Source organism: Blastocystis hominis (assembly GCF_000151665.1).
Source record: "Blastocystis hominis, Singapore isolate B (sub-type 7) whole genome shotgun sequence assembly, scaffold_10".
Classification (NCBI taxonomy): domain Eukaryota; class Bigyra; order Opalinata; family Blastocystidae; genus Blastocystis; species Blastocystis hominis.
Genome location: NW_013171817.1, coordinates 333,126 through 360,462, shown reverse-complemented (window position 1 = coordinate 360,462; position 27,337 = coordinate 333,126). Strand labels below are relative to the sequence as shown.

General features: G+C 51.6%; 12 protein-coding genes; 8 read left to right on the top strand and 4 right to left on the bottom strand.

Annotated features, from left to right (window-relative positions):
• Nucleotides 1-223: 223 nt before the first annotated feature.
• Nucleotides 224-1,370, top strand: GSBLH_T00006244001 (uncharacterized protein; the record flags this gene model as incomplete). The annotated part of the gene is made up of 6 exons (XM_013039702.1): nt 224-283; nt 359-488; nt 518-630; nt 666-746; nt 777-911; nt 948-1,370. The coding sequence occupies 6 exons, from the start codon at nt 224-226 to the stop codon at nt 1,368-1,370; spliced, it is 942 nt and encodes a 313-aa protein (XP_012895156.1).
• A 9-nt stretch (nt 1,371-1,379) lies between these two features.
• On the top strand, nt 1,380-1,796 carry GSBLH_T00001316001 (uncharacterized protein; the record flags this gene model as incomplete). XM_013039701.1 has 1 exon in its annotated part: nt 1,380-1,796. The coding sequence occupies one exon, from the start codon at nt 1,380-1,382 to the stop codon at nt 1,632-1,634; it is 255 nt and encodes an 84-aa protein (XP_012895155.1). The 3' UTR covers nt 1,635-1,796.
• Nucleotides 1,797-1,822: 26 nt separating this feature from the next.
• On the bottom strand, nt 1,823-2,270 carry GSBLH_T00001315001 (Ribosomal protein L37e). XM_013039700.1 has 2 exons: nt 2,013-2,270; nt 1,823-1,981 (listed from the first exon to the last, which is right to left on the bottom strand). The coding sequence occupies exons 1-2, from the start codon at nt 2,020-2,022 to the stop codon at nt 1,851-1,853; spliced, it is 141 nt and encodes a 46-aa protein (XP_012895154.1). The 5' UTR covers nt 2,023-2,270; the 3' UTR covers nt 1,823-1,850.
• Nucleotides 2,271-2,766: 496 nt separating this feature from the next.
• GSBLH_T00001314001 (uncharacterized protein) lies at nt 2,767-3,810 on the top strand (the record flags this gene model as incomplete). XM_013039699.1 has 1 exon in its annotated part: nt 2,767-3,810. The coding sequence occupies one exon, from the start codon at nt 2,767-2,769 to the stop codon at nt 3,739-3,741; it is 975 nt and encodes a 324-aa protein (XP_012895153.1). The 3' UTR covers nt 3,742-3,810.
• A 27-nt stretch (nt 3,811-3,837) lies between these two features.
• GSBLH_T00006243001 (uncharacterized protein) lies at nt 3,838-4,122 on the top strand (the record flags this gene model as incomplete). The annotated part of the gene is made up of 2 exons (XM_013039698.1): nt 3,838-4,072; nt 4,103-4,122. 2 exons carry the CDS (start codon nt 3,838-3,840, stop codon nt 4,120-4,122), a joined length of 255 nt encoding a protein of 84 aa, XP_012895152.1.
• Nucleotides 4,123-5,293: 1,171 nt separating this feature from the next.
• On the top strand, nt 5,294-6,067 carry GSBLH_T00001313001 (uncharacterized protein; the record flags this gene model as incomplete). Its single annotated transcript, XM_013039697.1, has 1 exon — nt 5,294-6,067. One exon carries the CDS (start codon nt 5,294-5,296, stop codon nt 6,065-6,067), a length of 774 nt encoding a protein of 257 aa, XP_012895151.1.
• Nucleotides 6,068-6,138: 71 nt separating this feature from the next.
• Nucleotides 6,139-7,117, bottom strand: GSBLH_T00001312001 (uncharacterized protein; the record flags this gene model as incomplete). XM_013039696.1 has 2 exons in its annotated part: nt 6,548-7,117; nt 6,139-6,517 (listed from the first exon to the last, which is right to left on the bottom strand). The coding sequence occupies exons 1-2, from the start codon at nt 6,727-6,729 to the stop codon at nt 6,139-6,141; spliced, it is 561 nt and encodes a 186-aa protein (XP_012895150.1). The 5' UTR covers nt 6,730-7,117.
• A 3,627-nt stretch (nt 7,118-10,744) lies between these two features.
• GSBLH_T00001311001 (uncharacterized protein) lies at nt 10,745-12,094 on the top strand. XM_013039695.1 has 7 exons: nt 10,745-10,807; nt 10,839-10,916; nt 10,950-11,087; nt 11,118-11,494; nt 11,524-11,694; nt 11,723-11,849; nt 11,880-12,094. The coding sequence occupies exons 1-7, from the start codon at nt 10,757-10,759 to the stop codon at nt 12,036-12,038; spliced, it is 1,101 nt and encodes a 366-aa protein (XP_012895149.1). The 5' UTR covers nt 10,745-10,756; the 3' UTR covers nt 12,039-12,094.
• A 1,347-nt stretch (nt 12,095-13,441) lies between these two features.
• Nucleotides 13,442-14,409, top strand: GSBLH_T00001310001 (uncharacterized protein; the record flags this gene model as incomplete). The annotated part of the gene is made up of 3 exons (XM_013039694.1): nt 13,442-13,766; nt 13,803-13,912; nt 13,945-14,409. 3 exons carry the CDS (start codon nt 13,442-13,444, stop codon nt 14,407-14,409), a joined length of 900 nt encoding a protein of 299 aa, XP_012895148.1.
• Nucleotides 14,410-17,679: 3,270 nt separating this feature from the next.
• GSBLH_T00001309001 (uncharacterized protein) lies at nt 17,680-18,266 on the bottom strand. XM_013039693.1 has 2 exons: nt 18,191-18,266; nt 17,680-18,153 (listed from the first exon to the last, which is right to left on the bottom strand). Exons 1-2 carry the CDS (start codon nt 18,227-18,229, stop codon nt 17,704-17,706), a joined length of 489 nt encoding a protein of 162 aa, XP_012895147.1. The 5' UTR covers nt 18,230-18,266; the 3' UTR covers nt 17,680-17,703.
• Nucleotides 18,267-18,542: 276 nt separating this feature from the next.
• On the top strand, nt 18,543-22,327 carry GSBLH_T00001308001 (uncharacterized protein; the record flags this gene model as incomplete). XM_013039692.1 has 10 exons in its annotated part: nt 18,543-18,636; nt 18,669-18,734; nt 18,768-18,854; nt 18,884-19,014; nt 19,045-19,599; nt 19,629-19,863; nt 19,896-21,629; nt 21,659-21,838; nt 21,872-22,151; nt 22,182-22,327. The coding sequence occupies exons 1-10, from the start codon at nt 18,595-18,597 to the stop codon at nt 22,325-22,327; spliced, it is 3,456 nt and encodes a 1,151-aa protein (XP_012895146.1). The 5' UTR covers nt 18,543-18,594.
• A 156-nt stretch (nt 22,328-22,483) lies between these two features.
• Nucleotides 22,484-25,265, bottom strand: GSBLH_T00001307001 (uncharacterized protein; the record flags this gene model as incomplete). XM_013039691.1 has 1 exon in its annotated part: nt 22,484-25,265. One exon carries the CDS (start codon nt 25,263-25,265, stop codon nt 22,491-22,493), a length of 2,775 nt encoding a protein of 924 aa, XP_012895145.1. The 3' UTR covers nt 22,484-22,490.
• Nucleotides 25,266-27,337: the final 2,072 nt, after the last annotated feature.

The window sequence follows — 27,337 nt, the reverse complement described above, 5'->3', positions numbered from 1 at the left end:
ATTCTTATCACCTCCCTATATGCAAATCGCTTTTCTACCTGATACTTGTATCACTCTCAATACAAAGTATCACAGCCGTGTTATCGACACGTTATCACGACTTGAGGTAATGACAATCATCTCTGGGTTATGATTATTGTCAGTTCTATTCATCTAATGCGCTATAACATCAATAATTCAATGTCATACATTTCAAACGCATCCCATTAGCATATTTTGTTCTATGGATTCAGTATATTCCCTCTCAAGAATTGCTGATATTTTTTGTAATGCAGTCGATGCTGTAGTTGCCACGTGCAACGAGATGGCTGCAATTACGTGTAATGTGAGTTCTATTTGAAATCCTGTAATTTGATAGATTGAAGAAAGAGACAAGCAGTTTGTTTCGCTGCACAAATCGAACTTCGTATTGAAAGAGGAGATTGCTGAGTTTTCTGGTGAGAATAAAGAAGAATCAATACGCTACATGAATAGATGTATTGATGAATGTATGCCTTCATAATTCTGTTGAGTTTAGTGAAAACAAGATATCAATCTTTGGAAAAGGAAAGAGAATCCATTTTAAGTGAAAAACGAAGATTATCTTCTTCCTTAAGTGAGGAAGCTACGAGTACAATGGAAGTGGAAGAAGTAGGATTTCCTTTGCTATGCACTAGTTTTTATAGAATAAGCATCGCGAAAAAATGGAAGTATTACAAAAGAAACGAACCGAGGTTGAATCACAGTTGAAAGCTCTTCATTCTCAAGTACTTTTATTTTCATTTTTATTATTCTAGGTCGAGAAATCATCCTCTAACGTTCAGTCACTTCATGCTCAAGCAGAATTAGTACTGACAGGTTTGAACGAAGATAGTATTTTGGCTGAGCAACGAAAAAGTGAATCCTTAATGACGGAGCTCAATTCACTCCGCGTATTTCGCTATCACATTTAATGACCTTATTTCTAGGAAGAGACCGGCAAACTACGAGCATCGTTGTCTGATCATCCGATCGTTTCTCGTCTCGCTCTTGATGAGACTGTATTGCATCTAAACAAAAGCAGGCAACGCTGTGAAGAACTGAGAAAGCGAATCGCAGACCTTCGACAACCAGCTCCGCCTACCCCCACAGAAAGCAAGGAAGACTTGAAGAAACGAGTGGACTCGAAGCTGGGAGATGAACGGAAGACACTGCGGAGACTCTATTCGCTGGTTAAAAAGGTTAGTCCATCGATGCGCTCGGAATGTTTAATGCGGGTGGAAGAGATTTGTGCAAGGAATGCCACGCTCGTATTTGACAAAGAAGCGCTGGAGAGACTCGCTCCGTTTGCGGAAGAGGAAGCTGTTAAACTCATTCGTGATTATGTACATTATAGTTTTTCTGTTTGTTGAAGCAGTAAAATGTGGAAGTATATTCGTTTTCCTACGCAATATATGATTTTGTTATCCAAGAATATTCAAGACTTTACTCAGGAGGGTAGGATATCGATTTCATTCGAGATCGCTTATGCTCTAGGTCCCTATATATTTCGAGTAGCAAAGAACATGACAAAGCCGGAAATTAAAGAGTACTTGAACAAAATCTACAATGTGCGTGTTACGCGTGTAAATACTTCAAACGTCCTGGGTAATCGAAGAAAAGGATGTGAATTCTAGGGAAGGGCTATCGCTATGGTCGTTCAGAGACTATGAAAGAAGCAGATTGGAAAAAAGCGTACGTATTTATCGACCCGACCTATAAGCCATCTGCCATGACAACAGAAGAGCAAGTTGAGGAATTGAAGAAAAGCTAACTCGATATGGTTAATTTAGAACAGAGCGATGCTTGTTCCAACAAACAATCCATAATGCTGCTTCCAATACCCAACCAATTTAGTTCTTGCGAGCAACAGCTTCGGTTCCCTCTCTGAATCCGTTCTTGAAACGGCGAGTCATAGTCTTCAGGTAGCTCATGCGACCGGTTCCCTGACCTCGGCGACGAGAACTCTTCAGAGCCCAGTTGTCTATCCTTCAAACTAGCCTAGAAATATGTACAGTGACGCATCTTAGCATCGGGATATCCGCAAGAACCGCACCGGCTCTTCTGAATGTGGAAGGCACGACGACCGCATCTTCTGCAGATGGTGTGCGTCTTTGTGTGTCTCTTACCGAAAGAAGAAGTACCCTTAGTCTACAAACTCGTTACTTACGACATTCTTTAAAACGACAAAAAACACGCTCATAGATCATCTCCAAATATGGAGACTCATTTCAGCTTTGCTTATCGACTTACCATGATCTAATTGGGAAAACAGCAATACTCTAAAACGACCAGAAGGTTGTGGCGTACAGTGATTTGTATGATGATCAATACCATTGTACAGCTAGCTAGGATCGTGAAGGGGTTGCATTGTGGGTCTTTCACTAGTCTGTTTCAATTTCTATGCATGTGAAATTTGGATTGGAAGAATATCACCCATTGTTCCATCCAAGTTTTCAGTTTTCCTTCAGCATTGCTCATTCCTATTCTCTACTCATGTCCATTCCTTGGGCAACATTTCCTATTTGATTTGTTTTCGCATTCCCGAATTTCAATTTAATTGGGCGAATTGGGTGGCGGTTTGATATGAGTAATTCCCCACCTCAATCCTGGACTCATTTCTGAAACCGCCCTTTCATTCCTTTTCAACAATTCTCACAATAGACTTTGATAACACTCGTTTGCAATGTAGGTTGTCTGTACATGGTTTGGTAACCCGATTGCCCATTGCAAATTTTGGAATTTGTCGTATTAACCGATTTGTATAGAATGTCTGCTCAAATCAGTCTTCGTGGATGCCTTCAGGGCCATAACGGATGGGTGACTTCCATCGCTGCTTCTCCGGCTGATGCCAACACTCTGGTGTCTGCTTCTCGCGATCACACTTGCTTGGTGTGGAATCTCCAGGCGGGTGACATGATCGACGACCCCTCTCTGGTGATGTCTTGCGGAACCCCTGTGAAGTCGCTGCAGGGCCATTCTCACATTGTTGAGGAGGTGAGTCTGTCCGTGGACGGCCAGTACGCTCTGACGGCTTCTTGGGATGGAACGGTGCGTCTGTGGAACGTGAAGACGGGCAAGAGCGAGAAGACGCTGTCGGGTCACAAGAAGGACGTTCTGTCTGTGTGCTTCAGCCCTGACAACCGCCTGATCATGTCTTGCGGCCGCGACCGTACGATCAAGCTGTGGAACACCCTTGGTGAGTGCCAGTTCACTCTGGACAAGGAGAGCCACAACGACTGGGTGACGTGCGTGCGCTTCGTTCCGAACATGGAGGAGAAGCCTCGCATCGTGTCGTGCGGGTACGACAAGCTGGTGAAGGTGTGGAACCTGGAGACGATGAAGGTGGAGTACAACCTGATCGGCCACTCGCAGGTGGTGAACAAGGTGGTGGTCTCTCCGGACGGCGTGCTCTGCGCCTCGGCCGGCAAGGACGGCTGCGTGATCGTGTGGGACCTGGCCAACGGCGTGGAGAACTTCCGCCTGACGCTGGAGGACCCGGTGACGGACCTGGTGTTCTCGCCCGCGAACTACTGGATCGCGGTGGCCACCACGAACGAGATCGTGCTGTTCGATCTGGAGACCAAGGAGCGCGTCGCCAGCGTCAAGCCCGAGTTCCCGCCTCGCTCGACCAAGGCTCTCGTGCCCTACTGCACCTCGCTCTGCTGGTCGCTCGACGGAGCCACGCTCTTTGCCGGATACACCGATAATGTGATCCGTGTCTGGGAGGTCAAGGCCATGTAAGCGCGGAGAAGATTCGAGGGGATGAAGGGGTGAAGCTGTTGTGGATTGTGTTATGTGATAAGGTTGGTTGTGCTGTTTGTTAGAAATTTTCTTTTGATGTCTTCCGCCATTGATCGTTTGCCGCCGGATCGGCGAGTGGCATTCCTTACGCACCCTCAGGGAGAAGAGATTGTTGGAGATGACCTGAAGTTGATCAAAGTTTGGCATAAGGGACAAAACAATTACTGTGAACTTTGCGGCAAGGGCGGAGACCTATTGTTGTGTGATTACTGTAACTTGTCGTTTCATACGAGTTGTTTGGTTCCGCCGCTAAAGAGTATACCAGAGGTGAGTATTTTTCAATTTAATAACTATTCTTTAGGGAAATTGGGCTTGTCCTGAATGTGCTCTCGAGTTTGACAAAAAACGCGAAGAGAGAAATCGAAAACGCTTAGCTGTTGTCTCTATTCGAATTTCTGATAAATAGATAAATCAAAAGACTGCTCCTCCTCCTTCTAAAGAAAAGGAAGTCAGAGTACAGCCAAAACAACGGGAACGTGATCCTACCCGAAGCATAGGACAAACTAAAATTGTTCGTGAAAGATCAGGCGAGGCTGTGCGTCAATCGCAACCCACTGCCTCTGTCCCCACTTCTTCACGTCATTCCTCATCTCACACGACTTCTACCTCTTCCTCGCGATCCCTCTCCCGTGATCACTCCACTCGACCCGAGAAATCATCGCGCGACCCCTCCGTTTCTTCCGCTTCAAAAGACAAAATTTCTTCTTCTTCTCACATCCATTCTTCTTCTACTTCTTCTTCTACTTCTTTTTCCCACAGCCGAAGGGACGATTCACGCGACCGTCCTTCTTCTTCTTCCCATTCCGACCGTCACTCCACATCCCGCGATTATTCGGCTACTTCTAATCCACGTGACTACAGAGCCGATTCCCGCGATTATTCGGCTACTTCTAATCCACGTGACTACAGAGCCGATTCCCGCGATTATTCGGCTACTTCTAATCCACGTGACTACAGAGCCGATTCCCGCGATTATTCCTCTTCTTCTAATCCACGTGACTACCGAACCGACTCCAATGATCGAATTCCATACGATCGAAGAACACAAACACAAACACAAACACAAACATCCGACTATTCCTCCCAGTCCCGCGGGTATTCCCGCTCCGAGGCCGATCCCCGCGGTTATCCCCGGAGTTCATCGAGCCGGTCCACCTTCGGCGGCGCTCCCGCGAAACCGTCGCGTTCCCGCTGGGACCAGCCGCGCGACGTCCCCGCGGGACCGTATTCCGCGTCGAATTCGCTGGGCGGAGGTCCGGGTGCGCGAGGGTTGGAGGGTTCCCGCGGGAATCGTGATGCGGTTCCGTACGGCCGCGTGGAAAACGTGCGCGCGGAGGACCGGGAAGTGGTGCAGGCGCAGACGAAGCGCGCGATGGAGGCGGCGTACGGCGTAGGGGAGAGCGCGGGGGGAAAGCGCGTGCAGACGGGGTGTAGGGGCGAAGAAGGGGAGTGAGGAGTAGACGGAGAGCGAGGAGGAGGCGGGAAAAAGGAGATGTGCAAGTTCTTCCTGCAGGGAAATTGCCAGTTCGGCGCGCATTGCCGCAACGCGCACAGCCAGGAGGAGATCAACGCGGCGCTGGCGGCGGAGGCGGCGAGCTACGCGGGGTATGGAGGCGTGCAGGGGTATGGAGGCTATGGACAGGCGATGGGGTACGACGCGATGTACGATTATTGGCAGTACGGGGGAAATGGAGGCTCGGCGTATGCGGGATATGGACAGCCCGCGGGGTACGAGCAGTATTACCAGCAGCCGCAGGCACCGCAGGGCGGAATGCAGGGCGGAATGCCGAACCCGATGCAGCAGGGAATGGGCAGCGCGATGCCGAACATGATAAACAATCCGATGGGCAACCCGATGGCCAATCCGATGAGTAATCCGATGAGTAATCCGATGGGCAATCCGATGAGTAATCCGATGAGTAATCCGATGGCCAGCATGATGCCTGGCTCCATGCCTGGCTCCATGCAGCCGCCTATGATGGGGTCGATGCAGGGCGGAATGCAGACAGCCTTGCAACCTGGAATGGATGCCGGAATGGCGATGGGGATGGGGATGGGGATGGACGGGTCGCTCATGGGAGAACAGAGCGGAGGAATGGATCCGTATGGTGCGGCGCAGAACTATGGACAGTACGAATCGATCAATAAAGAAGAGAAGGCGGAGAAGGCAGAAGAAAAGAAGAAAGAAGAAGAAGAGGAAGAAGAAGAAGAGAAAGAAGATATCAAGGATGAATTCATGGCACTTTTAATGGAACTTCAGTTATAATCATAGGCTCGTGTTTGTAACAAACAACACTAAGAATATTCTACAAGCTGCTTCGCTGCTTCATCTACATCTCACCGCTGCTTCCAGCCCCTACAAGGAATGCGAACGCCCACCTTCCTCTCCTCTCCATCGCGCATAATACACAGATGCACCACATACCCGATCGGCGAGAACTTCACGATCTCCGGCAGCAACTCCATCACGCCTTCGCTCATCACCGCTACCGGCAATTCGCGACACTCCTCGACCGCCCGCGTCCACAACGCCGCTCCACTCTCGATCGAAACCTCGTGATACGCGTCCATCAGAGCGGAGAACGTCCAGTAATTGGGCTGAAGGCCGCCTTGCGGAGAGAAGCACTGAATATACGTGGTGGGAAGCCATTGATCGGTCTGCTTGTCGGTGACTTTCCGGACAAAGAGGATCTGCGTGTTCGATTTAAAGAACGATCTGCGCGTCACAATCGACCCAAAGAAATACCCATAAGAGAGGTACGGAATGAACGACGCTGCGGGCAGCGGCGAGACGGTTCCCACATGCACGAGTCCTTTTCTCCCATCGACGTCCACCGCAATCGACTTCAGTCCGCTCACCTCCACCTCCGCAATGGGGTCCAAAAACGAATTCTTCAGAATCTCGCGCGCCAGCGAGTACACATACATAAACAGCACCTGCTGCTGGCTGATCTGCAGCAAGTTCAGCCGCACCAGCCACGCCTTCCAGTCCAGTCCTGCGGCGTCTTCGCGCAGCCCCAGCGAGCTCATCCACTGCCGCAGAAGATCGAGCTGCCGTTCCTTGCTCAGACTGTTGTACATCTGAAACGAGGGCTGTTTCTCGTCCAGCATCGTCGGAGGACAGAGCGGGTTCTCCTCGCAGAATAATTCGTTGAAGAGTTTTAGTGTCAACGAGCGACCGAAGCGCGTTCGGCTCACTCCGGAACAATGAAACTCTCGAATCAGGTCGAGGTTGGGCGTTTCTTTGCGGGTTTCGAGCTCCAAGGCGATGGAGCGAATGTGGAAATCCTCCTGGATGCAGCTGGAGAGCAAGCTGATCTCGCCCTGGATGTTGCGCGAGGGATAGAACGACAGAATCCAATCGACCTGCGAGGACACGTCGGAATCCGCGGTTAACACGATGGTTTGCAACCGAATCTTTCGAGTCAGGCGGAAACGAATCGAAAACGTACTCCTTCTCTCGGAGAGGGCGGAGGCAGACACCAAACGGCGTCCTCTGCGATGATCGCGACGCGTTTTTTGAGATTCCAGAAGTCGCTCCACTCCGCAGAATTGAGCGCGCGGATTTCTTCGCGCGTTTGACCGCGTTGATCGATGTACAGATACTCCGCCTCGCGGAAGGCCGAGAGGTAGAAGTTGTTCCTGCCGTTTCCATACTTGGAACACAAAAACTCAATACTCGCATCGTCCTGCTTCGCGAAATGCTTGCAGACCCGCACGGATCGGTTTGTGATTTCGGCGACCGGCGCGCTGCATTGTAGCTGCGTGATGAGATCGTCCAGCGTGGTGAGATTGGGAATCTGGCTGATGATGAGCTGGTAGGCGTAGTTCTTCATGGAGTTCAGCGTGGCGACTTGCTGCTCGTGGAGAGATTTGAGGTCTTCTGGGGCTGGGGGTGAAGAGAAAGGAGAGAAGAGACAGGACGAAGGCGATGATTGGCGGAACTTCATGGAGTCGTCGATGGTCGGGAACCCTTTTTCGATCAGATTGAGGAGAATTAGATAGAGAAAGGAGATCGGGTGAGCGAGAAAACGGAGGTCTGTTGTTACACTTTGTTATAAACTCTACCTCGATTCTCGAAAAACGATCCTTTTAACAAATTCGCTAATTGAGGAATCACTGGGTGCTCCATTAGCAATGTGCCGCGCATCAGCGATTCCAACTCAACCTCGCGAGCACTCGGTAAAACGATAGCAACTTGTTCTCCGTGCATAATCGAAGAATTCACCAATTCCACGACATCGTTAAACTACACACAGTCGATCCAAACCCATTCAGACTACCTTCAAGGAGAGACAGAAAAGCCACCAGAAGAGATCGAAGGATTTCCAAAAGAGTCTCCATGTATCGTTCACATGGACGTGATCTTCATAGGAGAACAATTCTTCGTCCGAGAGAACCAGCAGATTCTCCGTCGTTTCGTATTTATTTACGATCTATTCGATAGAATTCGATCGAAAAGAAAACGTCTAAGGCTCTGGAAAAAAGCTCTTTGAGTTGTCCCCAGATCGGGAGAGTAATGCTTCGCCTTCAATAGAAAATAGAGAATAAGGAATACAACGGAATTAAAATGAATGAGTTCATCATGGAATGCAAAGTGACCCGCACATTCGAACTCAGTTGCGCTTGGAAGCAAGGGAAGTCAAGATCCTTCATGACTTGCCAATCACAAACAAAGTTGCACAGCGGATACGAGATATTCAACGGATACTTCGCATGCAACTCCTCTAAAAGATCGGGGAGACGGGTTCGACGCATGATGCAGCGATCTTCCTCACTCAGATTGCTACTCGATAAAACGTAAACGACGTAAGCCGAAGGGAGTTGCTTTTGTAATTCGAATAAAGAAGAAAGAAGACGTTCGTATAATCCAGCGATCGTACAGATCTGGGGAAAGACCTGGAATAGATCTTCGATAACTAGCAATCCATCAAAGGATGGATCAAGCGCTTTAACTAGATAACTTAAAAATCTATGAATGAAGAAGAGAAAAGCAAAGTGACAAATTCGATTTCAAAAAATCCAAATAATGGATTCCAAGAACAAAGGGTGATGTTGTGGAGGAGAGTGAATCGATATTGATGATGGAATAATGCAGTTCGCCATTCAATCGCAAAGCATGAGAAAGATATTCATTCAGGTTTTTCCTGGCTGATACAAAAACAGCGTTCTTTGGGGCTAAATGATGAAAGAGGCGAGACAATGCCTCTTTTCTATTCATATAATTCGATATCATCATTAAAGCGCCCTTCAATGGATTCGTTTTTAATGATGATTCCACCGATTGAACAACATAATCAACCATTTCTTCCATTGAATTCACATGCTTTTTATTTGCACTATGATTATGATAAAGATAAATATGCGAATTCTTACATTGATTCGTTAAACATACAGTTTGGAACAGGCGTAAACATGTTTCCATAATGTTCGCCGAATCGACTTTCAGAAGATTCTACATCAAATCACGACAACAATCAAACCTCCAATGATAGTATGATTCGATGATTCATACACAAAGTTCTCGACATTCACATTCGAGAAGGTATATGTTCCACTTTTATAGGAATGATGACGTTTATCATCCACTGTGGGATATGCTGAGTTATAATGTTTTGTGTTGAGCTCCAAATCCGGAAACACATCCGTCATTTCAATGGATGGAATCGATGTAGCCATGAAAGTGTTCATGACTTCAAATATGGAGAGGTTTTGGTACAAGGATCCACCATGAAATTCATACGATTGATCCTGCGTATCGATGAGCTGCCCGCCTGATCGACCGATCGCGGACAAACAAAATTTCCCAATCAATTCATGATAAACCAATTCGTTTTTATAGACTGCAATAAGCAGCGCCTTTTTACTCAATAAATCAGAGGTATTTGGTGAGCGATGGTTCTCCCTATGGTTTTGTAACCACGCATCAATTTGATTGATATACTCTTGGATGATGTAGCAAAGATTGGATCCAATCCGGTACAACACTTCGTAGGCTTTAAACGACCCTTCTTTTTGTAAAGCATACACCTGATGAAACCATTTGCTGATCAACTTCAGACTCATGGAAGAAATCACGTTTTCTTTTGAAATCCTTTCATAGTCATAATAGATTGCGTTGTATAAATAACTCAACGAATCTGATTCATAAAATGAGAAAATGCTTTGGTTCTCCAATTCCAAAGTTTCAGCTTGCGATAATGTCACAGGAGTATCAGGTTCCGGAGTTTGTTGATTGACCGTATACATTCCATTTTTACACATCGACTTATCTTCAATAAGAGACATCAAATCAAAATCTTACTAAGTTGAATTCCAAAAGAAGCTAAAACCAACTCATCCTCCACACTCGACACTCCATAGATAGAACCAGTTATTTTCATATTTCCGCAAAAAGTCCACTAAAAAGTTATACCGACATTCAATCAACGCACATTCATGGGAACAAAGAAATCATCTCCATCCGACGTGAGCTTAAAAAAAGTGATAATAGCGGGGTAATTTAGCATAGAGAAGATGCTTGCCCATTTATCTTTTGAAAGTGAAAGATCAAAGCAACAGCATAGCATTCCATTTACAGCTAATAACAAATCATGTGTTTCCACTATTTCGCTTATTTCACTTATTTCATTTCGGTTTGGGAGTTCAGAAATCTCCATCATACCAACATAACCTAGAAGTTATATACATAGATACGGAATTAAATAATACATTCAATTCTATTTTGCTCGATTCCATAATAAAGAGCACAGGGTTTTACAGTAACATAAAATTTTAGAGAGTCCAATTTGGCTAACACATTGTATTTTATTCCACGATAAATACAAGGTGTTAGATTACTGTTCATTTGAACAAAGTATAATATGAAACAATCAAATACCTTTATGGAATTCCAATATTTCGAGCAAAAAGAGTCTTGATTTACTATCGCAGTTTGCCATCTATTTACATTCAAATGCCAGGAAAGAAACCCATCGCCGCTGTTGAATTCTCAGGAATTAGGGACGTACTGCGTTATTTTTGGATGTGATGCAAAGGTCGTGGAAACCAGCCATGCTGTGGAGCATTATTTAGATGGTCTCGACGAGAACTTGAAAATTAATATTCTCTCGCAGGTATTCGTTGGTGGAAGCGAAATGAGTGTCTAGTCTGATGAGCAGGTCGTTTTTGAACTTGTGGGCGTTGATGCATCCATTGCAAACGCTCTGCGCCGAGTGTTGATAGCAGAAGTACCAACAATGGCCATAAGTACTGTTTTTATGAACAATAACACGTCCGTGATGCAGGTACTTCATGGTCTCCGGTTTGATGAATAGGACGAAGTGCTTTGCCATCGTCTCGGATTAATCCCCATCAAAGCGGACGCGAACGACTTCGATTATATCTGTCCTCCTGGTGAGAACGGTCACAACCGCAGCGACTTCACGGACAAGAACTCGCTGAAGTTCAATCTGCGCGTGACTTGCCCGAGTCTTTCCGAGCTGCAGAAAGCGGCCAACAACCGCAACGTGGAATATCTGACGGTGTATTCGCAGAGCCTGGAGCTGGAGAAGCTGGGCAGACAGCTGGATTTGCCTGAAGGACAGATCGGTCTGGTGCATGATGACATCATTCTGACGAAGCTCGCTCCCGGGCAAGCCATCGATTTGGAGTGCTACGCGACCAAAGGCGTGGGCGAGGATCACGCGAAATGGTAGGTTCGATGGAATTCGATGAGGAAAGGTCGCCGGTTTGTACCGCGGTTTATCGCATGCGACCGTCGATCCGATTCCCGAAGCCGCTCGTGGGAGAAGACGCAGAGCGGATGAAGCAGACATGTCCGATGGGAGTGTTCGATATTGAGGACATTGGAGGCGAGAAAACGCTGCATGTGGCGCATGATCTGAATTGCACGTAAGGATCGTGAGAGTGTGCGAGATAGAATGTGCCGAGAGTGTATTCGCCTTCCGGAGAATCGGGAGAAGGTGCAGCTGGGCGTGATCCGAAATGACTTCATCTTCTCTGTGGAGTCGACGGGCTGCGTATCTGCAAAGTCGCTGGTTCCTCGAGTGAGAGAAGGGGATGGGAGTGAGGAATAGGCGTTGGAAGTGTTGAAGCAGAAGTGCGAGACGATCATTAAGGAGTTGGAAGAACTGGAAAATGGCGTTCCGATGGAAGAAGAAGACGAGGAAGAGAAGAAGATTATGGTGGAAGAGGAGGAGGAGGAAGAGGAGGGAATGAAGATGGAGAAGGAATAAAAATGATAAGGGAGAAGAAGAAGAAGACAGTGAAAAGGAAAAAGGTTGTTTTATATGCAATGTTTGATAAACTATAAAATTAAAGCAGGGAAGAAAAGATCATGGCAGAAGAGGAGAGAAGCAATAAACAATTACAGGGAATAGTGAATAAAAAAAAGGTTGCTTTCATAAAAATGATTCATTGATTGACTAATAAAAAACGACAACTGCAGGATTCGAACTTGCGCGGGCAAAGCCCAACAGATTTCGAGTCTGTCTCCTTAACCACTCGGACAAGTTGTCTCGGTCAAGCTATTACAAATACCCTATTTCAATAGCCTACCTATTCATTCAAACACAAGAATCATCTTATCTTCCATTCCATCAGTATGTCGGAAAAAGCAAAAGAGCTCATCGCACGTGTGGAAGGAGAGAACTGTAAAGAAGCGGTTCTGGGAATCGTTGCCGATGACATGAATCCATCATCCAATTTTGATTTTAAGGAAGTGATGCAAACGATGACAAAGCAGGTGTGTGAAATTCGTTATGTTGATAAGTAGAACGCAAAACAGTTTTGGGAAGCGATTTATCGGGCTGTCGATTCGGTGGACAACCCGGATGATTGCTTAGTGAACGGAATCGACCCTTCGAATCCAAATCGATGTATCTATTGATATTTGAATTGAGAATAGTCTCATCAAAGGATTTAGAGTTTTTGGAGGCACTTCAGCATCTGTTGATGGTGTGTGCTGACGTTTGGTTTTGTCTTATATATGAAATAGAATGACTTGCTGCATACTGCCGTAATCGATCAAATTCTAGATATTTTGCACACTCTGTTTTTTTCGTTCATAGAAGAGCTTCAAGAAGAATTGAGCAAACTCTTTGAGAAACTATGGGTCAAAAAGTATGCGAATCGAGAGCGATATGCACCGAATATGTGTGTGTATGTCTTAGCTCGCACACTTCGTTTTGACAAACGCTTCAATAGTTATATGAATCGATTGTAAAGCTATTCATCCAAATTTCGCTCATGTTCAGAAATGCCATTCGCGAGAGTTTAGTTCTCATCGATTTCTCCAGTGCCCAATCCAATACAACACGAGCCATCATTCTCGAAGCCGTTCGTTCGCCCCAATTCATCGCCCACACGCACAGCAAGCGCCTCCTCCCTCTGTATGTCGTCCCTCTGTTTGTTCACTAGATTCCTGACTCTCTCTGCGGATTTCCCCAGGGAATGCTTCCTTTCCCTCCAACAAGTCGCTCTGAAACTCCCGGTGAGTTCTGTACGGAAATGGGGCGATGCGATCATGACTGCCGATCTCGCGTGCGAAGACGATTCGTTTTCTATTTTATTCTTCTCCCTCTGATTCGATAGAATTCGAAACGCGTTAGAACATGAAGTGATTCAGGAGATCGTGAACATGGCGGTTCATGCGTCCTCTTCCAAAGTCTTCTCCGTGCTGAAGCTCCTCATGGGCTCTTTCGTCCACTACCGAAAGCACAAAGAGCTCTGGACTCGCCTCACCGAGCTCTACGAGCCGATTCTCTTCCGCTCTTTGTCGGTTTCCAACGCGATTGTGCGTCGTCACGCCGCCATTCTGTTCATTGATTGCTTCCCCCTCGGAACCTCCGAGGCACGTGACACCTATTCCATCGAGGACCAGTTCAAGGCCATTCTCGTGCTGTGTGACGACGAAACGCCCGACGTGCGGAGCGTGGCGGTGGCGGGAGTTTTGCATTTGATCTGTATGTTAATTTCTGTTAAAAAAGGGTGAAATGCAGGCAATTATTTCGAATTACTGCCGGTGTCGGTGACGTCGATGATTCTGGAGCACGTGACGACGCATTTGATGCACGACGCGCACGTGGAAGTCCGCGAATTGTGTCTCCGCGTAGGCCGAAAGGACCGACAATTGAAGCGCAGGGACTCCTCGAGCTGCTGGACAACCGGCTGGTCTACAAGGTTTTGTTCCCGCACATCGCGAAGCTCTGGCCGTTCCTCTTCGATCGGAGCCTGCGGGTCCGCAAGAGCTTCCTGCAGCTGCTGATCAAGCTGCAGAACATCAAGTCGTTCGATCTGTCCGCGGTTTTCGTGCTGGACGACTTCCTTCGCATGCTGCGCTTCGACCACACCGCCAACCCCACCAACTCCATCAACCGCCTCTACACCAAGTTCCTCACGCCTCTCTTCTGGAAGGAGGTGTCTTTTATTCGCCTTTCTGCTAACATAGAAAAACAATTCGCGCGTCGTCACGCGCGTTCACAATTTTCTCATCCACGACCCCGACGCCTGCGCCGTTTTCTTCGCGCAGAGCGTCGAAACCGCGGGACTCGACAGCGTCCTGAAGCTCACGCGACTCCTCCTGATTTCCCTGTTTCTCTGTTTTAAAACCGCGGTTTTCTTTGCGAATTGGATTCCATGCAGCCCGGCGATGCGAGCGTTTCATCCGCCAAGGAAAAGCAGAGCGAGTCAGAAACACAAATCGAAACACAAATCGAAACACAAAACAAAAAAGGGAAACGAAAGCGATCGGCGAAGGAGATAACCGCGGTGGAAACAACGGTCGAAGAACCGCGAACAGGCCTGGAAGACGCGTCGATTCCCGCGGGGAGCGAGGAATTCCAATCGAAGCTCTTCCATTTGATTTGTGTTCTGCTGCAGTCGATTCGAAACGCCTGTTCGCCGAAAGAACTCGAAGAATCCAGCAAATATCTCCTCACCGAACTCACTGTATTTGTGTTCCAATTGTGTTCCGCGCAGAGTAACCGGCTCCTCCTTCTGCAGAGTCGCATCACGCACAACGAAGAAGAAAAAGGAGAAAAAGGAGAAAAAGGAGAAACGGAGGCGGACTTCCTTTCGTTCCTGACGTTCTTCAGTTATTCCCAAATCACGCAAATCAGCCCGGTATTTCTCTCCGTTCTGCCTGATCCGCTCAGAATTTCCCGAGCCTTCTTCTCTCGGAGAGCCAAACCTTTTTGCACACGCATCTGCCGCTGTTTATTCAGCTCGTTTACCACTGGGAAATGGGCGAGCAGCTGCTTCGCGTCGCGCTGAAGCAAGTCGCGCTGTTTCTCGAAGACCCGGCAAAAATGGGCGGCAGCGAAGAAGCCTCGCTAATCCACGTGAGCATCCCAGTGAAGAAGCAACGCATTTCGAAAACGACGCAGAAGAAAAAGAATTCGAAAGCGAATTCGAAAGCGAATTCGGAAATGGAGGACAGCGAAAAAGCGTCGGATTTGTCGCTTTCGTTGGAGCAAAGCATCGATATTCTGGAAGCCATTTTGAACGACACCATCACACAAACGTCCTCCTACGAAAAAGAAATGATCACGAACATTTTGGATGTTCTGAAGACAGTGGTGGTCAGTCTGCAGAGCTATTTATTCGCGGATATCGAGACCCAAACAGTGAAACGCCCGCACGCGACGTTGGAAGCGTTTGTTCGTTTATTGGCGCTTCAATTCCACATCGAAATGCACATCAATGCGAAGCAATCGCTCGAAAAAGCGAAACACGAAAGAACCGATCTGAGTTGGGTCGAGAAACAATATTCCAACCCTCTCATCGGCCCGATTCCCAGCAGCATGCTTGAGTTATGCACGATTCTTCGAAGAGAAATTCTCCCGTTCAACGAAACAGGTGGCGGCGAGCCAATCAAATCATCGATAGGTTGCTTCTGTCTTTCACTTCTTTACTTGCTTCTCGTTCATTCCACGAAATGCGCGTCGCTGTTGCTCTTCGATGAGCAGGTACAAACCCATCAAACAAAACTCAATCCAAGTACACAAGCCTCCTCGCCCAGGTCGTTCGATCGTATCTTTCCGCCGTTTTCGACGCCACTCCCGCGGAAGTGAAAAGCCAGCTCACAATCCGAAGGCAAGGAAACACATTTGAGGACGATGAAAACGATTTTTTGCCTCGAATCAAACGCGTTTTGACGCAGCACGTTCTCCCTGCGTTCGCGAAATGGCTGCAGGGGATTCAGTGGATGACCGTTTCGATTCCCAACTTCGTACGCAGCCGAGAACCGCGGTTATCGCTAGAAACAATTCATCATTTCGGATCTGCTGCACTCCGTGATTTCGTTCTTCCCTCTGGAGAGTTTCCTTCCCATCGAGACCGAATTGGTTCCGTTGCTCAAATCGCATCCCGCGGTTCTCCACGACCCCATTCAGTCGATTTTGCATCGATGGGAGGAAGCTACGGGCGACGAAATTTCGCTTCGAAGTGGGCGTCGCTCGATCGACTGAACCGCAGATCTCGCGCGCTGCTTTGAGCTGCGCTTTGAATCATCGCGCGAGAGCGTTCTGTGCGCTTTGCTCCTTCGCAACGCGCCGCTTCTCACCATGGAATTGTGTTTTGTGTTCCGTTTCACGTGCAGAGCATGCAGTTTCTGTTCCAGAAGCTGGAGGCCTGCTCTTCGCTCCCTTCGACGCTGTGCGTTCTCACGATGATGCGCTTCGCCGTCGAGGCGCGCGCTGCTTCCAATCTCCGCATCGCGAATTCCGTCGTGGCGCCGCTTGCGGAGTTCGTTCAGGACAGTAGAAACGAATCCAAGCGGTGAGAAATAGCGAGGGAAAAGTACCAGGAAACGCTGAACGCGGCGGAGAATTCGGATTCGAAGCAGGCCGTGGAGTTCATTCTGCGCGTGGCGGAGGAAATTCAAAAGCGCGGAAAGGAGGCGGGGACGAAGAAAAAGGTGGAGGAAGAGAAGACGAAGAAGCGAAAGCGGGAAGAAGCGATAGTGTTGGAGAGTGACAGCGAAGAATCGAGCGAAGAAATGGAAGAAGAAGAAGAAGAAGAGGAGGAAAAAGCAGCAGCAGCAGAAGAAGAAGAATTGGATCGAAGTGAAACGAGGAAAGAAAAGAAGGAACGAAAAACGATGAATGAAACAGCAAAGAAAGAAATGCCTTCACAGCCAGAACAACAACAACAAGAGGAACAGGAAGAACAGGAAGAAGAGAAGGAGAAAATAGAACAGATCGAACAAACCTTAACAACAACAACAACAACAAATGAACCAGAAACAAACGAAATCGAACAACCACACAATGAACCACCTACTGCAGAACAACTATTACCTCCAATAGAAGAAGAACCCTTAATCGAATTACCAAACGAATCTATACAAAAAACTACAAAGGAAAAAGAGTTATCTGATTCCTATTTTGATGAACCTGAATACTAATCCTTTCCCTGTTTGTTTTCATTCTTGATTTTGAATCGCTACATGTCTCAAGATGAAGGATCTATAACGGATTCAGTCAAATGGGAAGACATGACCTATTCGATATCTAGTAGGCATTTTCACATTGCATCACTCTGTAGAGTATTTCTAATTCAAATTCCAAGTACGAAATAGATGGAAAACCACTGCCTTTTGGATGTGGGATACAGAGAATGAAGATTGCCCGATTTGCCAGATGCCACTCGACTTTTGTTGCCCAGACTGCGCTCTTCCCGGTGATAGCTGCCCTCCAGGTTGAAATGGTTCTCATTCGTGATAAATAGTGACTGGAGTGTGCAGACACAGTTGCCACGCACACTGCATGAACAAATGGCTCCAATCGCACGACAGTTGTCCCGAGTGTCGCTCCAGGTGGGTACAGAAAAGCTAGCAACTCGTTCACTTGTTTGTTTGTTAATATCAAACAGAACGTTTCGCAGTTCGTAACCAACAAATTACAGACGGCGACCACGACGACCCTGGGGCTTGCGGGTAGAATCGGTGGGAATGGGAGTCACATCCTCGATTCTTCCGATCTTCATTCCAGCACGGGCCAGAGCACGCAGAGCAGCCTGAGCACCGGGACCGGGAGAAGTGGTTCCGTTACCTCCAGTAGCTCGCAGCTTGATGTGCATGGCAGTGATGCCGAGCTCCTTGCAACGAGCAGCCACATCCTGAGCAGCAAGCATGGCAGCGTAGGGAGAAGACTCATCACGATCAGCCTTCACCTTCATTCCTCCAGTCACACGGACCAGGGTCTCACGTCCGGACATATCGGTGACGTGAATGAAGGTATCGTTGAAGGAAGCGTAGATGTGAGTAACAGCGAACACCTCCTCTCCCTCACGCACGTTCTGGGGTCCGAGCTTGATCTGTTCCTTTTCCTGTCTTTCTTTCTTAGGAGCCTAGAGGACCGTTAGACCCTTCGTTCGACAAACACACAACAGAATGCATCTCCGCACAGGACTCACCACCTACCATAGTAATTAGTTAGTTTGGGGAGTTATAAACTGCCGTGAACTACAATCTGAGATAGGGTTAAAAACCTGGTGAAATAGGGGACCGGTTTCAGTATCGAAACAAACAGGTTCAAATTGAAAGATTTGAATCAAACCGATTACAGTATTTACTCTATAAATATACAATCATTCCACTCCAAAATGATATTATAGGGGAATAATAATAGAGTATATAAGTTAATGATCCCACTAAAACACGTTAACATGGTTCTAACCAAGACTCCAAAAATAGCCTTTATTTTGCCTTCACCCAGAATTTAGCTCTTTCGTTTATTCTCACTCGAAATTGTCTTTTAGTTTGCGAATACTAATTTTACTGAAATATCAATGAGTGAGAGTAAATACAGTCCAAGACCTACAGTGCCCCAAGTGATTCGTTTGTCCACCCAGTAACTCGATAGACATATGCAAATACACCGTCTCGAGTACCCGGTTCGATTCCAAAAGAGGACTCGGAGCGATTAAAGGTGGGACGCTATTGTGGCTGATAATTTGTATAGGATTTGGTACGCTTCCACATTGAGTCATACAATTTCATGCTGGACAAGGGTTTGTCTCTCGCCGTCCGCGATATCTTCCCTCTGGAGGTTTCTACGCTGCATTCCATTGATTCTAGGTCGAGAACCCGGATAACAAGCAGGTCCTCCGTATTTGGATCCAGGATGTGAAGATCGGCTATCCAATCAAGGAGGATGGCTCGAGCGAGACGCGTCTCCTCCCTCACGAGTGTCGAGAGCGTGGAATCTCGTATATCTCTGTCCTATTCCTCATTTTCAGCTACACCTCCCCTCTCATCGCGTATGTCGCTCATCAAGTGAACGACGGCCAAATCGTGGTCACCGAGCGAAACTTGGGCCAGCTTCCCATCATGGTGGGCTCGAACCGCTGCCACCTGAGCCGGATGACGCCAGCGGAGCGCGTGAATTGTGGCGAAGAAGTGTACGAGCTGGGCGGCTATTTCATCTGCAACGGGCTGGAGCGAATGATCCGCTTGCTGCAAGTGACGCGTCGCCACATCATCGTGGCGCTGGACCGTCCGTCGTTCACGAAGCGAGGCCCGGAGTACACGTCGCTGGGCTGCCAGATGAAGTGCGTGCGCGAGGACATGTCCTCGATGACGGTGACGCTGCACTATCTCCGCGATGGCCGCTGCACGCTGCGCTGGTTCATCCGCAAGCAGGAGTTCCTCGTGCCGGTGGTGCTGATCCTGAAAGCGCTGAAGGACTGCTCGGACCGCGAGATCTACGAGCAGCTGATGCGGGGCGACTCGAACAACACGTTCCTGAGCGATCGGCTGGAGCTGCTGCTGCGCGAGAGCAAGAACATGCACTTGTAGGGGTGAGGGAGCGGATCGAGCGCAGAACCACGCGGCGCGAGTGCTTGGCGTATCTGGGCTCGCGGTTCCGCATCCTGCTGTACATGTCGTCGCGGTACAGCGACGTGGAGGTGGGCGAGGAGCTGCTGAAGCGGTACATCCTGGTGCATCTGAAGTCGAACGAAGCGAAGTTCGCGCTGCTGCTGGAGATGATCAGCAAGCTCTACAAGCTCGCCAACAAGGAAATCCCGCCCGACAACGCCGATTCCCTCATGAACCACGTCTCCTTTCTGTTTTTTTGGGTGATGCGTAGGAGCTCCTGCTCGGCGGCCACTTGATGTGCATGTTCCTCAAGGAGAAGCTCGAGGAGTTTTTGATCGGCGTGCGCCAGAACATCGCGCGCGAAGTCGATCGGCACAAGGAGAAGATCGACCTCTACGACACGGCGTGGATCAAGAAGGCGCTGGACCGGCAGTCCGACATCGGCAAGAAGGCCTACTACCTCCTCGCCACGGGCAACATCATCTCCTCCACGGGACTCGATCTCCAGCAGGCCGCGGGCTACACCATCGTCGCCGAGAAGCTCAACCACTGGCGCTACCTCTCCCACTTCCGCTCCGTGCACCGCGGCCAGTTCTTCACCGAGATGAAGACCACGCAGCCGCGCAAGCTGCTCCCCGACTCCTGGGGCTTCCTCTGCTGCGTGCACACGCCCGACGGCGCGCCCTGCGGCCTGCTGAACCACCTCACCGCCACCTGCTCCATCACCACCGACGTCGTCCCCGCCCCCCAGCTCGCGCGGCTCTGCCAGGCGCTGGGCCTGGTCCCCGCCGACTCCCCGCTCGTCTACGGCAACCACTACGTCCCCGTGTTCTTCAACGGCCAGCTGCTCGGCCGCGTCCTCGCCGCCCAGGCCGCCGCCTTCTGCGACCAGCTCCGGCTGCTCAAGCTCGACGGGGCCAAGCTCCCCGCCTGCCTGGAGATCGTGTGCGTCCCCGCGGGGGAGCAGGGCGGTCCGTGGCCGTGCGTGTACCTGAGCACGGACGCGGCGCGCATGCAGCGGCCGGTGCGGCACCTGGGAACCGGAAAGACGGAGTGGATCGGTCCGCTGGAGCAAGTGTACCTGGAGATCGCGTGCGTGGAGGAAGATATCCGGAAGGGCGTGACGACGCACATCGAGGTCTCGCCGGCGAACATGCTGTCGCTGATCGCGTCGCTGACGCCGTTCTCGGACTTCAACCAGAGTCCGCGCAACATGTACCAGTGCCAGATGGGGAAGCAGACGATGGGCACGCCGGGGCTGTCCTGGACGCACCGCACCGACACCAAGATGTACCGTCTGCAGACGCCGCAGGCGCCGATCGTGCACAACGCGCTGTACCGAGAGTTCCTGTTCGACTCGTACCCGCAGGGCATGAACAGCGTGGTGGCGGTGATCAGCTACACGGGCTACGATCTCGAGGACGCCATGATCCTCAACAAGTCCTCCTTCGAGCGCGGCTTCGCCCACGCCTCCGTCTACAAGAGCCACGACATCGACCTCGTCGACCCCAAGGACCCCGCCACCAAGTCCCTCATCTTCAAGCGCCCCCCGCGGGAGGCCATCGCCTCCAGCAACCCCTCGGCGCTGCGGCTGGACCCCGACGGACTGCCGCCGATCGGTCTGTTCGTGCAGAAGGGCGACGCGATCTGCGCGGTGTACAACACGGAGACGGGGAAGACCTCGCTGCGCTTCCACGACTCCTCGGAGCCCGCGTACGTGGACGAGGTCCGCATCCTCGACGGCGACCCCGCGCTGGGCGTGCAGCGCGTGAACATCAAGTTCCGGTACAACCGCAACCCGGTGGTGGGCGACAAGTTCTCCTCGCGGCACGGGCAGAAGGGCGTGCTCTCCGTGCTGTGGCCGCAGATCGACATGCCCTTCACCGCCTCCGGCATCACGCCCGACTGCATCATCAACCCCAACGCCTTCCCCTCCCGCATGACCATCGGAATGCTCATCGAGTCCATGGCCGGCAAGTCCGGCGCGCTCCACGGACAGTACATGGTAGATCCCCGCGGGAGAGTCGACTCTAGGACGCCACGCCGTTCCAGTTCAGCGAGAAGCAGTGCGCGGTGGACTTCTTCGGGGAGCAGCTGAAGGCGGCGGGGTTCAACTACTACGGCAGCGAGCCGCTGTACTCGGGCATCTGGGGCGACCTGCTGGAGGCGGACATCTACATCGGCGTGGTCTATTATCAGCGACTGCGCCACATGGTAGTCCTTTAACGCCCCGCTGAGTTCTTCTAGGTGAGCGACAAGTCGCAGGTGCGAGCGAACGGACCGATCAACCAGCTCACGCGCCAGCCGCTGAAGGGCCGCAAGCGCCACGGCGGAATCCGGTTCGGAGAGATGGAGCGCGACTCGATCATTGCGCACGGCGCGTCGTTTTTGCTGCACGAGCGACTGCTGAACTCGTCGGATCGCCATCTCGCAGTGATCTGCGATAAGTGCGGAAGCATGCTCTCCGCCACCGCCAAGCCCATGACTCAGCAGGAAGCCGCCACGCTCAGCTCGCGCGTGCCGAAGAGTGGAAACGGGGAAGGAGAGTGAGGTGTAGTGGTGTGCCATGTGTGCAAGACCAGCACGACGTGCCATTTGGTGCCCATGCCGTATGTGACGCGGTATCTGGTGAACGAGCTCGCGGCGATGAATATTAAGGTGGCGTTTGATGTGGAAAAGATTTCTTGTTGGGGTGTTTGTTGAAGCAATCGCAAGGGGTGTGTGAGCAAGTTGATGAATCAATCAATGGATGAATGAGGCAATCGTTGAATGGATCAATCACACACATTCACCCCTTCTTCTTCTTCTTCCTCCATTGTAAAACTCGAAAGCTTTCGTTTTCTCTCAAACAAACAGAGCAATACACTTAGACAACAATATTCTTAGAAGCAGCCGATTCCTTCGCCTTGGGGACGGGCGCAGCGGTCTTGGGGAGGTTCTTTCCTTTTCCCTTGCCCTTGCCCTTTCCCTTTCCCTTCGACTTCTTGGAAATGGCCAAAACCAGCACCACGATAATGGCGATCACCACAATCACGGCCAATACAATTACAATATACAGCCATACGGGGGTAGGCGACTCCAACACCTGGATACGGAACTTCGCCTGAATCACGCCAGCACTATTTCGAGCCGTCACCGTGTACTGACGCGAGTCCTGCGGCGTCGTCGGCTTGCCGGAGATCACTCCCGTACTCTCGTTGATCTTCAATCCCGTGGGCAGCGTGGGCAGCGTCACGAAGGTGAGCTCCAGTCCGCGGACGGTGGGCTCGATGCTGTACTCCTTGCCGGTGTAGAGAATGTACTCCTCCTGATCGTACTTCAGCAGCGAGGGAGCGGCGGGCGAGCAGACCTGGCTCAGCTCGACGAAGGATCCGCTCTGGCACTGGTAGATCACGTTGCCCTCGTAGAGATCGGGGCAGGGGCCGTTCACCAGTCCGCCCTCCAGGGAGCCGGGCAGGCCGTTGGCGGGGCGGCACACCTGGCCCTCCAGACGGTTGGCGTAGAAGTAGATCTCGCCGACCTCGATTCCTTCGGACTGGCAGCCGTTGAACACCATGCGGTAGGCGCGGTAGGGCTTCGTGGGGATGAACTCCATGTCGATGTAGCTATTGGTCCAGGTGACGCTCGACATCGTCAGCAGCACGTCGAACACCGGCGACTCGTCCTCGGGGTTGTTCGTCGCCTCCACGCGCAGCGACTTGAAGCGGCGGCGCTCCACGTTGCCCTGGTACACGCGGGCCGCGGTGGCGAAGTCGCGGCCGAAGTTGTCGAAGGTCCAGAGGCCCCACACGTTGGTGCAGCTGTTATCGTTGGAGAAGAACTTGTCGGTGTTCACCTTGTTCCAGAGATGGTAGTTCCGCTCATCCCACGACGAGTCGTAGTAGCCCACGTGCGACGCAGAGCCCTGTCCGTTGACCACGAGATCGCGCGAGGTCATCTTCGGCTTGATGTACATGTTGAACGTGTTGTCGTCGTCGGGACGCTCCTCCGTGTCGTGCACCTCCACGCACAGCAGGTTGTCCGTCGCCTCCATCAGCGAGAACTGCGCGCTGTCGCCGTACAGCACGTACGTCGGCTCCTCGAACGCCTCGGTGGCGGGCGTGCTGTGCGTGGCGTCCGCCGGCACGCGCACGCGGTTCACTTCCTGGCCGTTCAGGTACATCACGAAGCCTCCGCGGATCTTCACGCCCACCACATAGGAAGCGAGCGCGTCCAGCGAGGGAGCGTCGAAGCGGGCGCAGTAGTAGGCGGTGATGCTGCTCACGGGCGGCAGCTCGTTCAGCTTGAGCTCCTCCCAGTTGCGCGTGGTCTCCTTCTTGTACCAGTTCTCGAGATAGGTCATGGAGAACTCCACGGTGGACTCGCTCTCGGTGATGTAGGAGAAGGGAGCCACGGAGACGAAGCGAGGCGTGTCGCCCTGCGAGTGCGTGCCGCTGATCGTCTCGCTGCCGGCAGTGATCGTGTAGGTGTTGCCCCACGGGTTGTTCGAGCGATCCAGCAGCACGAAGGTGACCACGCCCTTCACCGCGCAGAAGCCCATATTGAACGCGCTCGTGTAGTCGGGAATGTTGTCGTTCCAGTACACAATGTCCTTGTTCGTGTCCATCACCAGGATCGACATGCGTTTGCCGTTCGTGCCCGTGTTCGTCATCGACATCGACACCAGGCTGTGATCGTTCGAGCAGTCCGCCACCGTCAGCATCACGATCGCCTGCACCGGCGAGCCGCTCGGATTGCGACCCGACACCGTGTAGGTCGTCTGCTGCGCCGAGGCGGTGGCCTTACCGTGGATCAAACCCGAGGAGGAGAGCTTCAGACCCGCGGGCAGCTCCGGACTGATGGTGAGCTCGTAGTAGAGGGAGGAGGAGCTCTGCAGATAGTAGTTGGCACCCACGTAGGCGACATACTCCTGGCCGTCGCCGAAGCCGAAAGTCGGCAGCGTGTACTGCGCGGGATCCACGTAGTAGAGATCGATAGCGTTGATCTGCAGGTTGTCCGAGACATCGCGGATCGCCGTGAAGGTGAAGCGGATCGCGCGGATCGCAACCTCGTTGGGCATGAAGTAGCACTTCTTCTGCAGCATGTCGGTGAAGTACTCGTTGGACACGGTGTGCACGGAGTTGAACGAGCTGCCGCTCTCCGAGACGAGCACTTCCCAGGCGGCGGGCGCGTTCTCCAGAGCGTTCCAGCCGGTCACGATGCAGTACATGTTCACGTACTGCTTGCCTCCGTTCAGGAAGGTCGCGGTGATCTCGTGCGTCTGCGAGGCCGTGGAGACGTAGCGAGCGTTGTAGTCGCCGTGGAACATGTTCGCCGAGATGGTGTTTCCGTCGTTGTGGTGCGTGTCGCTCACGGAGGTCTGCAGACCCACCGAGATAGCGTTGGGCGACAGCATGCGGATCTGGAAGATGTTGTCGATGGAGCGAGCGGTGTTGTCGGTGTTGACGATGGCAATGCCCAGCACATTCGAGCCGGCGATCAGGTTGCCCGTGCCCACGCGGCCCGAGAAGTGGGTCCACACGAGGTTGCCGCCGTTCTGGTTGGTTCCGGTGCTCGCCGAGGTCAGCGTTCCCTCCACGTTGGTGCGGAACACCTCCTGTCCGTTCACGTAGAAGATCAGACCGGCGCGGTGGTACGCCATCACTTCGAAGCCCATCAGGTTGGTGATCGTGGACAGAGTCACTTCGCGGCGGAACAGCCAGACGTTCTGCGAGAGCTCCGGGACGGACGAGGGCACGCTGTCCCAGGATCCGGCGAAGTCGCTGGTGGCCCATCCATCGGGAATGGTTCCGTCGGCCTTGTAGGTCCACTGCGTGAGATCGTTGTCCGACAGCACGTAGGTGTTGAACTCGTAGACAGAGGTGGGCTCGCGATGCATGCCGGTGGCGTGCAGCACGCGCATCGTCTCCTCCTCGCCCACGTACACGAACACGTCGATGTACGACTGACGGTGCCAGCCGCGATCGAAGTCCTGGGAGAGCGTCAGCGTGTAGATTCCCTCGTCCAGGCAGTACTCGAAGTTCTGCTGGCCGGCGGCCTGGGAGCCGAAAATGTCACGGCCGTTGTGCGCATCGATCACGACCTCGCCCTTCTTCAGCACCCAGCGATCGGCGGATCCCTGCCAGTAGTCGTACTTCATGACGCGCACGCGACGCTTCGTGCCGGTGCAGGCTACCACGGAGAGCGTGAAGGACGCCGAGTAGGAGGTCTCGCCCGTCGTGACGTGCGTGGCCGTGATGGAGATGGTCGTCGACTCCGCAACACTCTCCGGAGAGCCGTAAATCGCTCCGGAAGTGGCCGAGAGGGTCAGACCGGTGGGCAGCGTCGAGGTGGTGGCGAACGAAGTGAAACCTCCAGCGGTGGGGGCGATGTACACGTTGGTCTGGCCCACGAAGAGCTCGACCGTCTCGGCAGGGTAGGACAGCACGGGGGTGGCGGCGTACTCCACGTCATCGAGATGGAGCTGGATCAGACCGACCTCCAACGCCTCCGAGGACGAGCCGTCGAACGCGAAGCGGTACTGATTGTACGCCACGTGATTGTGGGGCAGAGAGAAGCGCAGCGTCTGGTACATGTGGGTGAACACGACGCCCTCGCGCTGGTCCAGCACGTCCCACTGCGTGTTGTCGTTCGATCCGCTGAGCGTCCACTTGTGCGGACGGCGCGCCTCGATGCCTCCCGAGGTGGTAATCGAATACGCATTGATGAAATCGCGACGCTGGTTCGGGTACGCCAGCTCCACATAGGCGGGCAGCGACATGGCGGTCCACTTCGTACGACGCTCGCCGTCGAACGCGTTCGCCATTCCCTCGCCCGACAGATCGGCGGGGTGGTCCGAGTTCGCCACGCCCTCGAAGTTGCGGACCGACGACTTGAGCACCAGCAGGGCGAAGCCCGCGAAGTCATCGGTGAGGGCTTCGTGCTCCGCAGGGAAAATCACCTCCACGGCGATGGTCACCTTGCCGGAGCTGGGCAGCGTGTCGATCGGGAAGGAAATGCGGTGGTAGGTCGTCGTGTCCGCGGTCGCCTCCTCCGCGCTCACGGTCAGCACTTGCTCGCCGTTCACGTAGAGAACGTAGCCGTAGCCAGTGCGAATACCCACTTCGTAGGCTCCGAACTGGGTCACATCGCTCGGCATGGTCACGTCCGCACGGTAGAAACGAGAAGTGACAGTCGCGCCGATCTCGGTGAACGCGCCGGGAACAGCACTTTCCCAGGACACGGTTCCATCGGGACTGTACCAATTGTCGGAAGAAGTGTCAGAATAGCTCCAAGCAGAGGTGGTCGTATGCTCGAGGTGAGCTAGCAGGTAAAATTCGAACAAAGATGATTACGGTACACTTTGACCTCGCGCATCGAGTTGCTGTCAAGAGTAACACGACCGATGACAACGTCTCCCATCTTGATATCCATGTACGAACCCTGGGTCCATCCATTGTTATTGTACTCCGAGAGGGCCAAGGTGTGTACGGCATTATTAACGCAAATGGGGTAGTCTCGAGTCGTTCCAGCCATATTCAAACCATTAACTGTGGTCACATACTTCCCAGTATCGGCCTCTCCTTCCCAAATGTTAATAGTTTCATAGTAGCTATCGGTCTTGTGAACGCGATGCAAAGTCATTTCTTGTTGGTTTGGTGAGCAAGCACCTAAAACGGTTGCTATGAATCATGGTGGATTACAATCGTTTACCCAGAAGCAATGAAAGGGTAA

Bases quoted from the DNA above. Each gene is read 5' to 3' on its own strand.
- GSBLH_T00001311001 (XM_013039695.1), top strand. From the start codon at position 10,757: ATGCCAGGAAAGAAACCCATCGCCGCTGTTGAATTCTCAGGAATTAGG. The intron at 10,917-10,949 runs GTATTCGTTGGT...ATGAGTGTCTAG, and splicing joins AAATTAATATTCTCTCGCAG to TCTGATGAGCAGGTCGTTTT. The intron at 11,695-11,722 runs GTAAGGATCGTG...TGTGCGAGATAG, and splicing joins GCGCATGATCTGAATTGCAC to AATGTGCCGAGAGTGTATTC.
- GSBLH_T00001309001 (XM_013039693.1), bottom strand. From the start codon at position 18,229: ATGGTAGGTGGTGAGTCCTGTGCGGAGATGCATTCTGTT. The intron at 18,154-18,190 runs GTGTGTTTGTCG...ACGGTCCTCTAG, and splicing joins GTGCGGAGATGCATTCTGTT to GCTCCTAAGAAAGAAAGACA.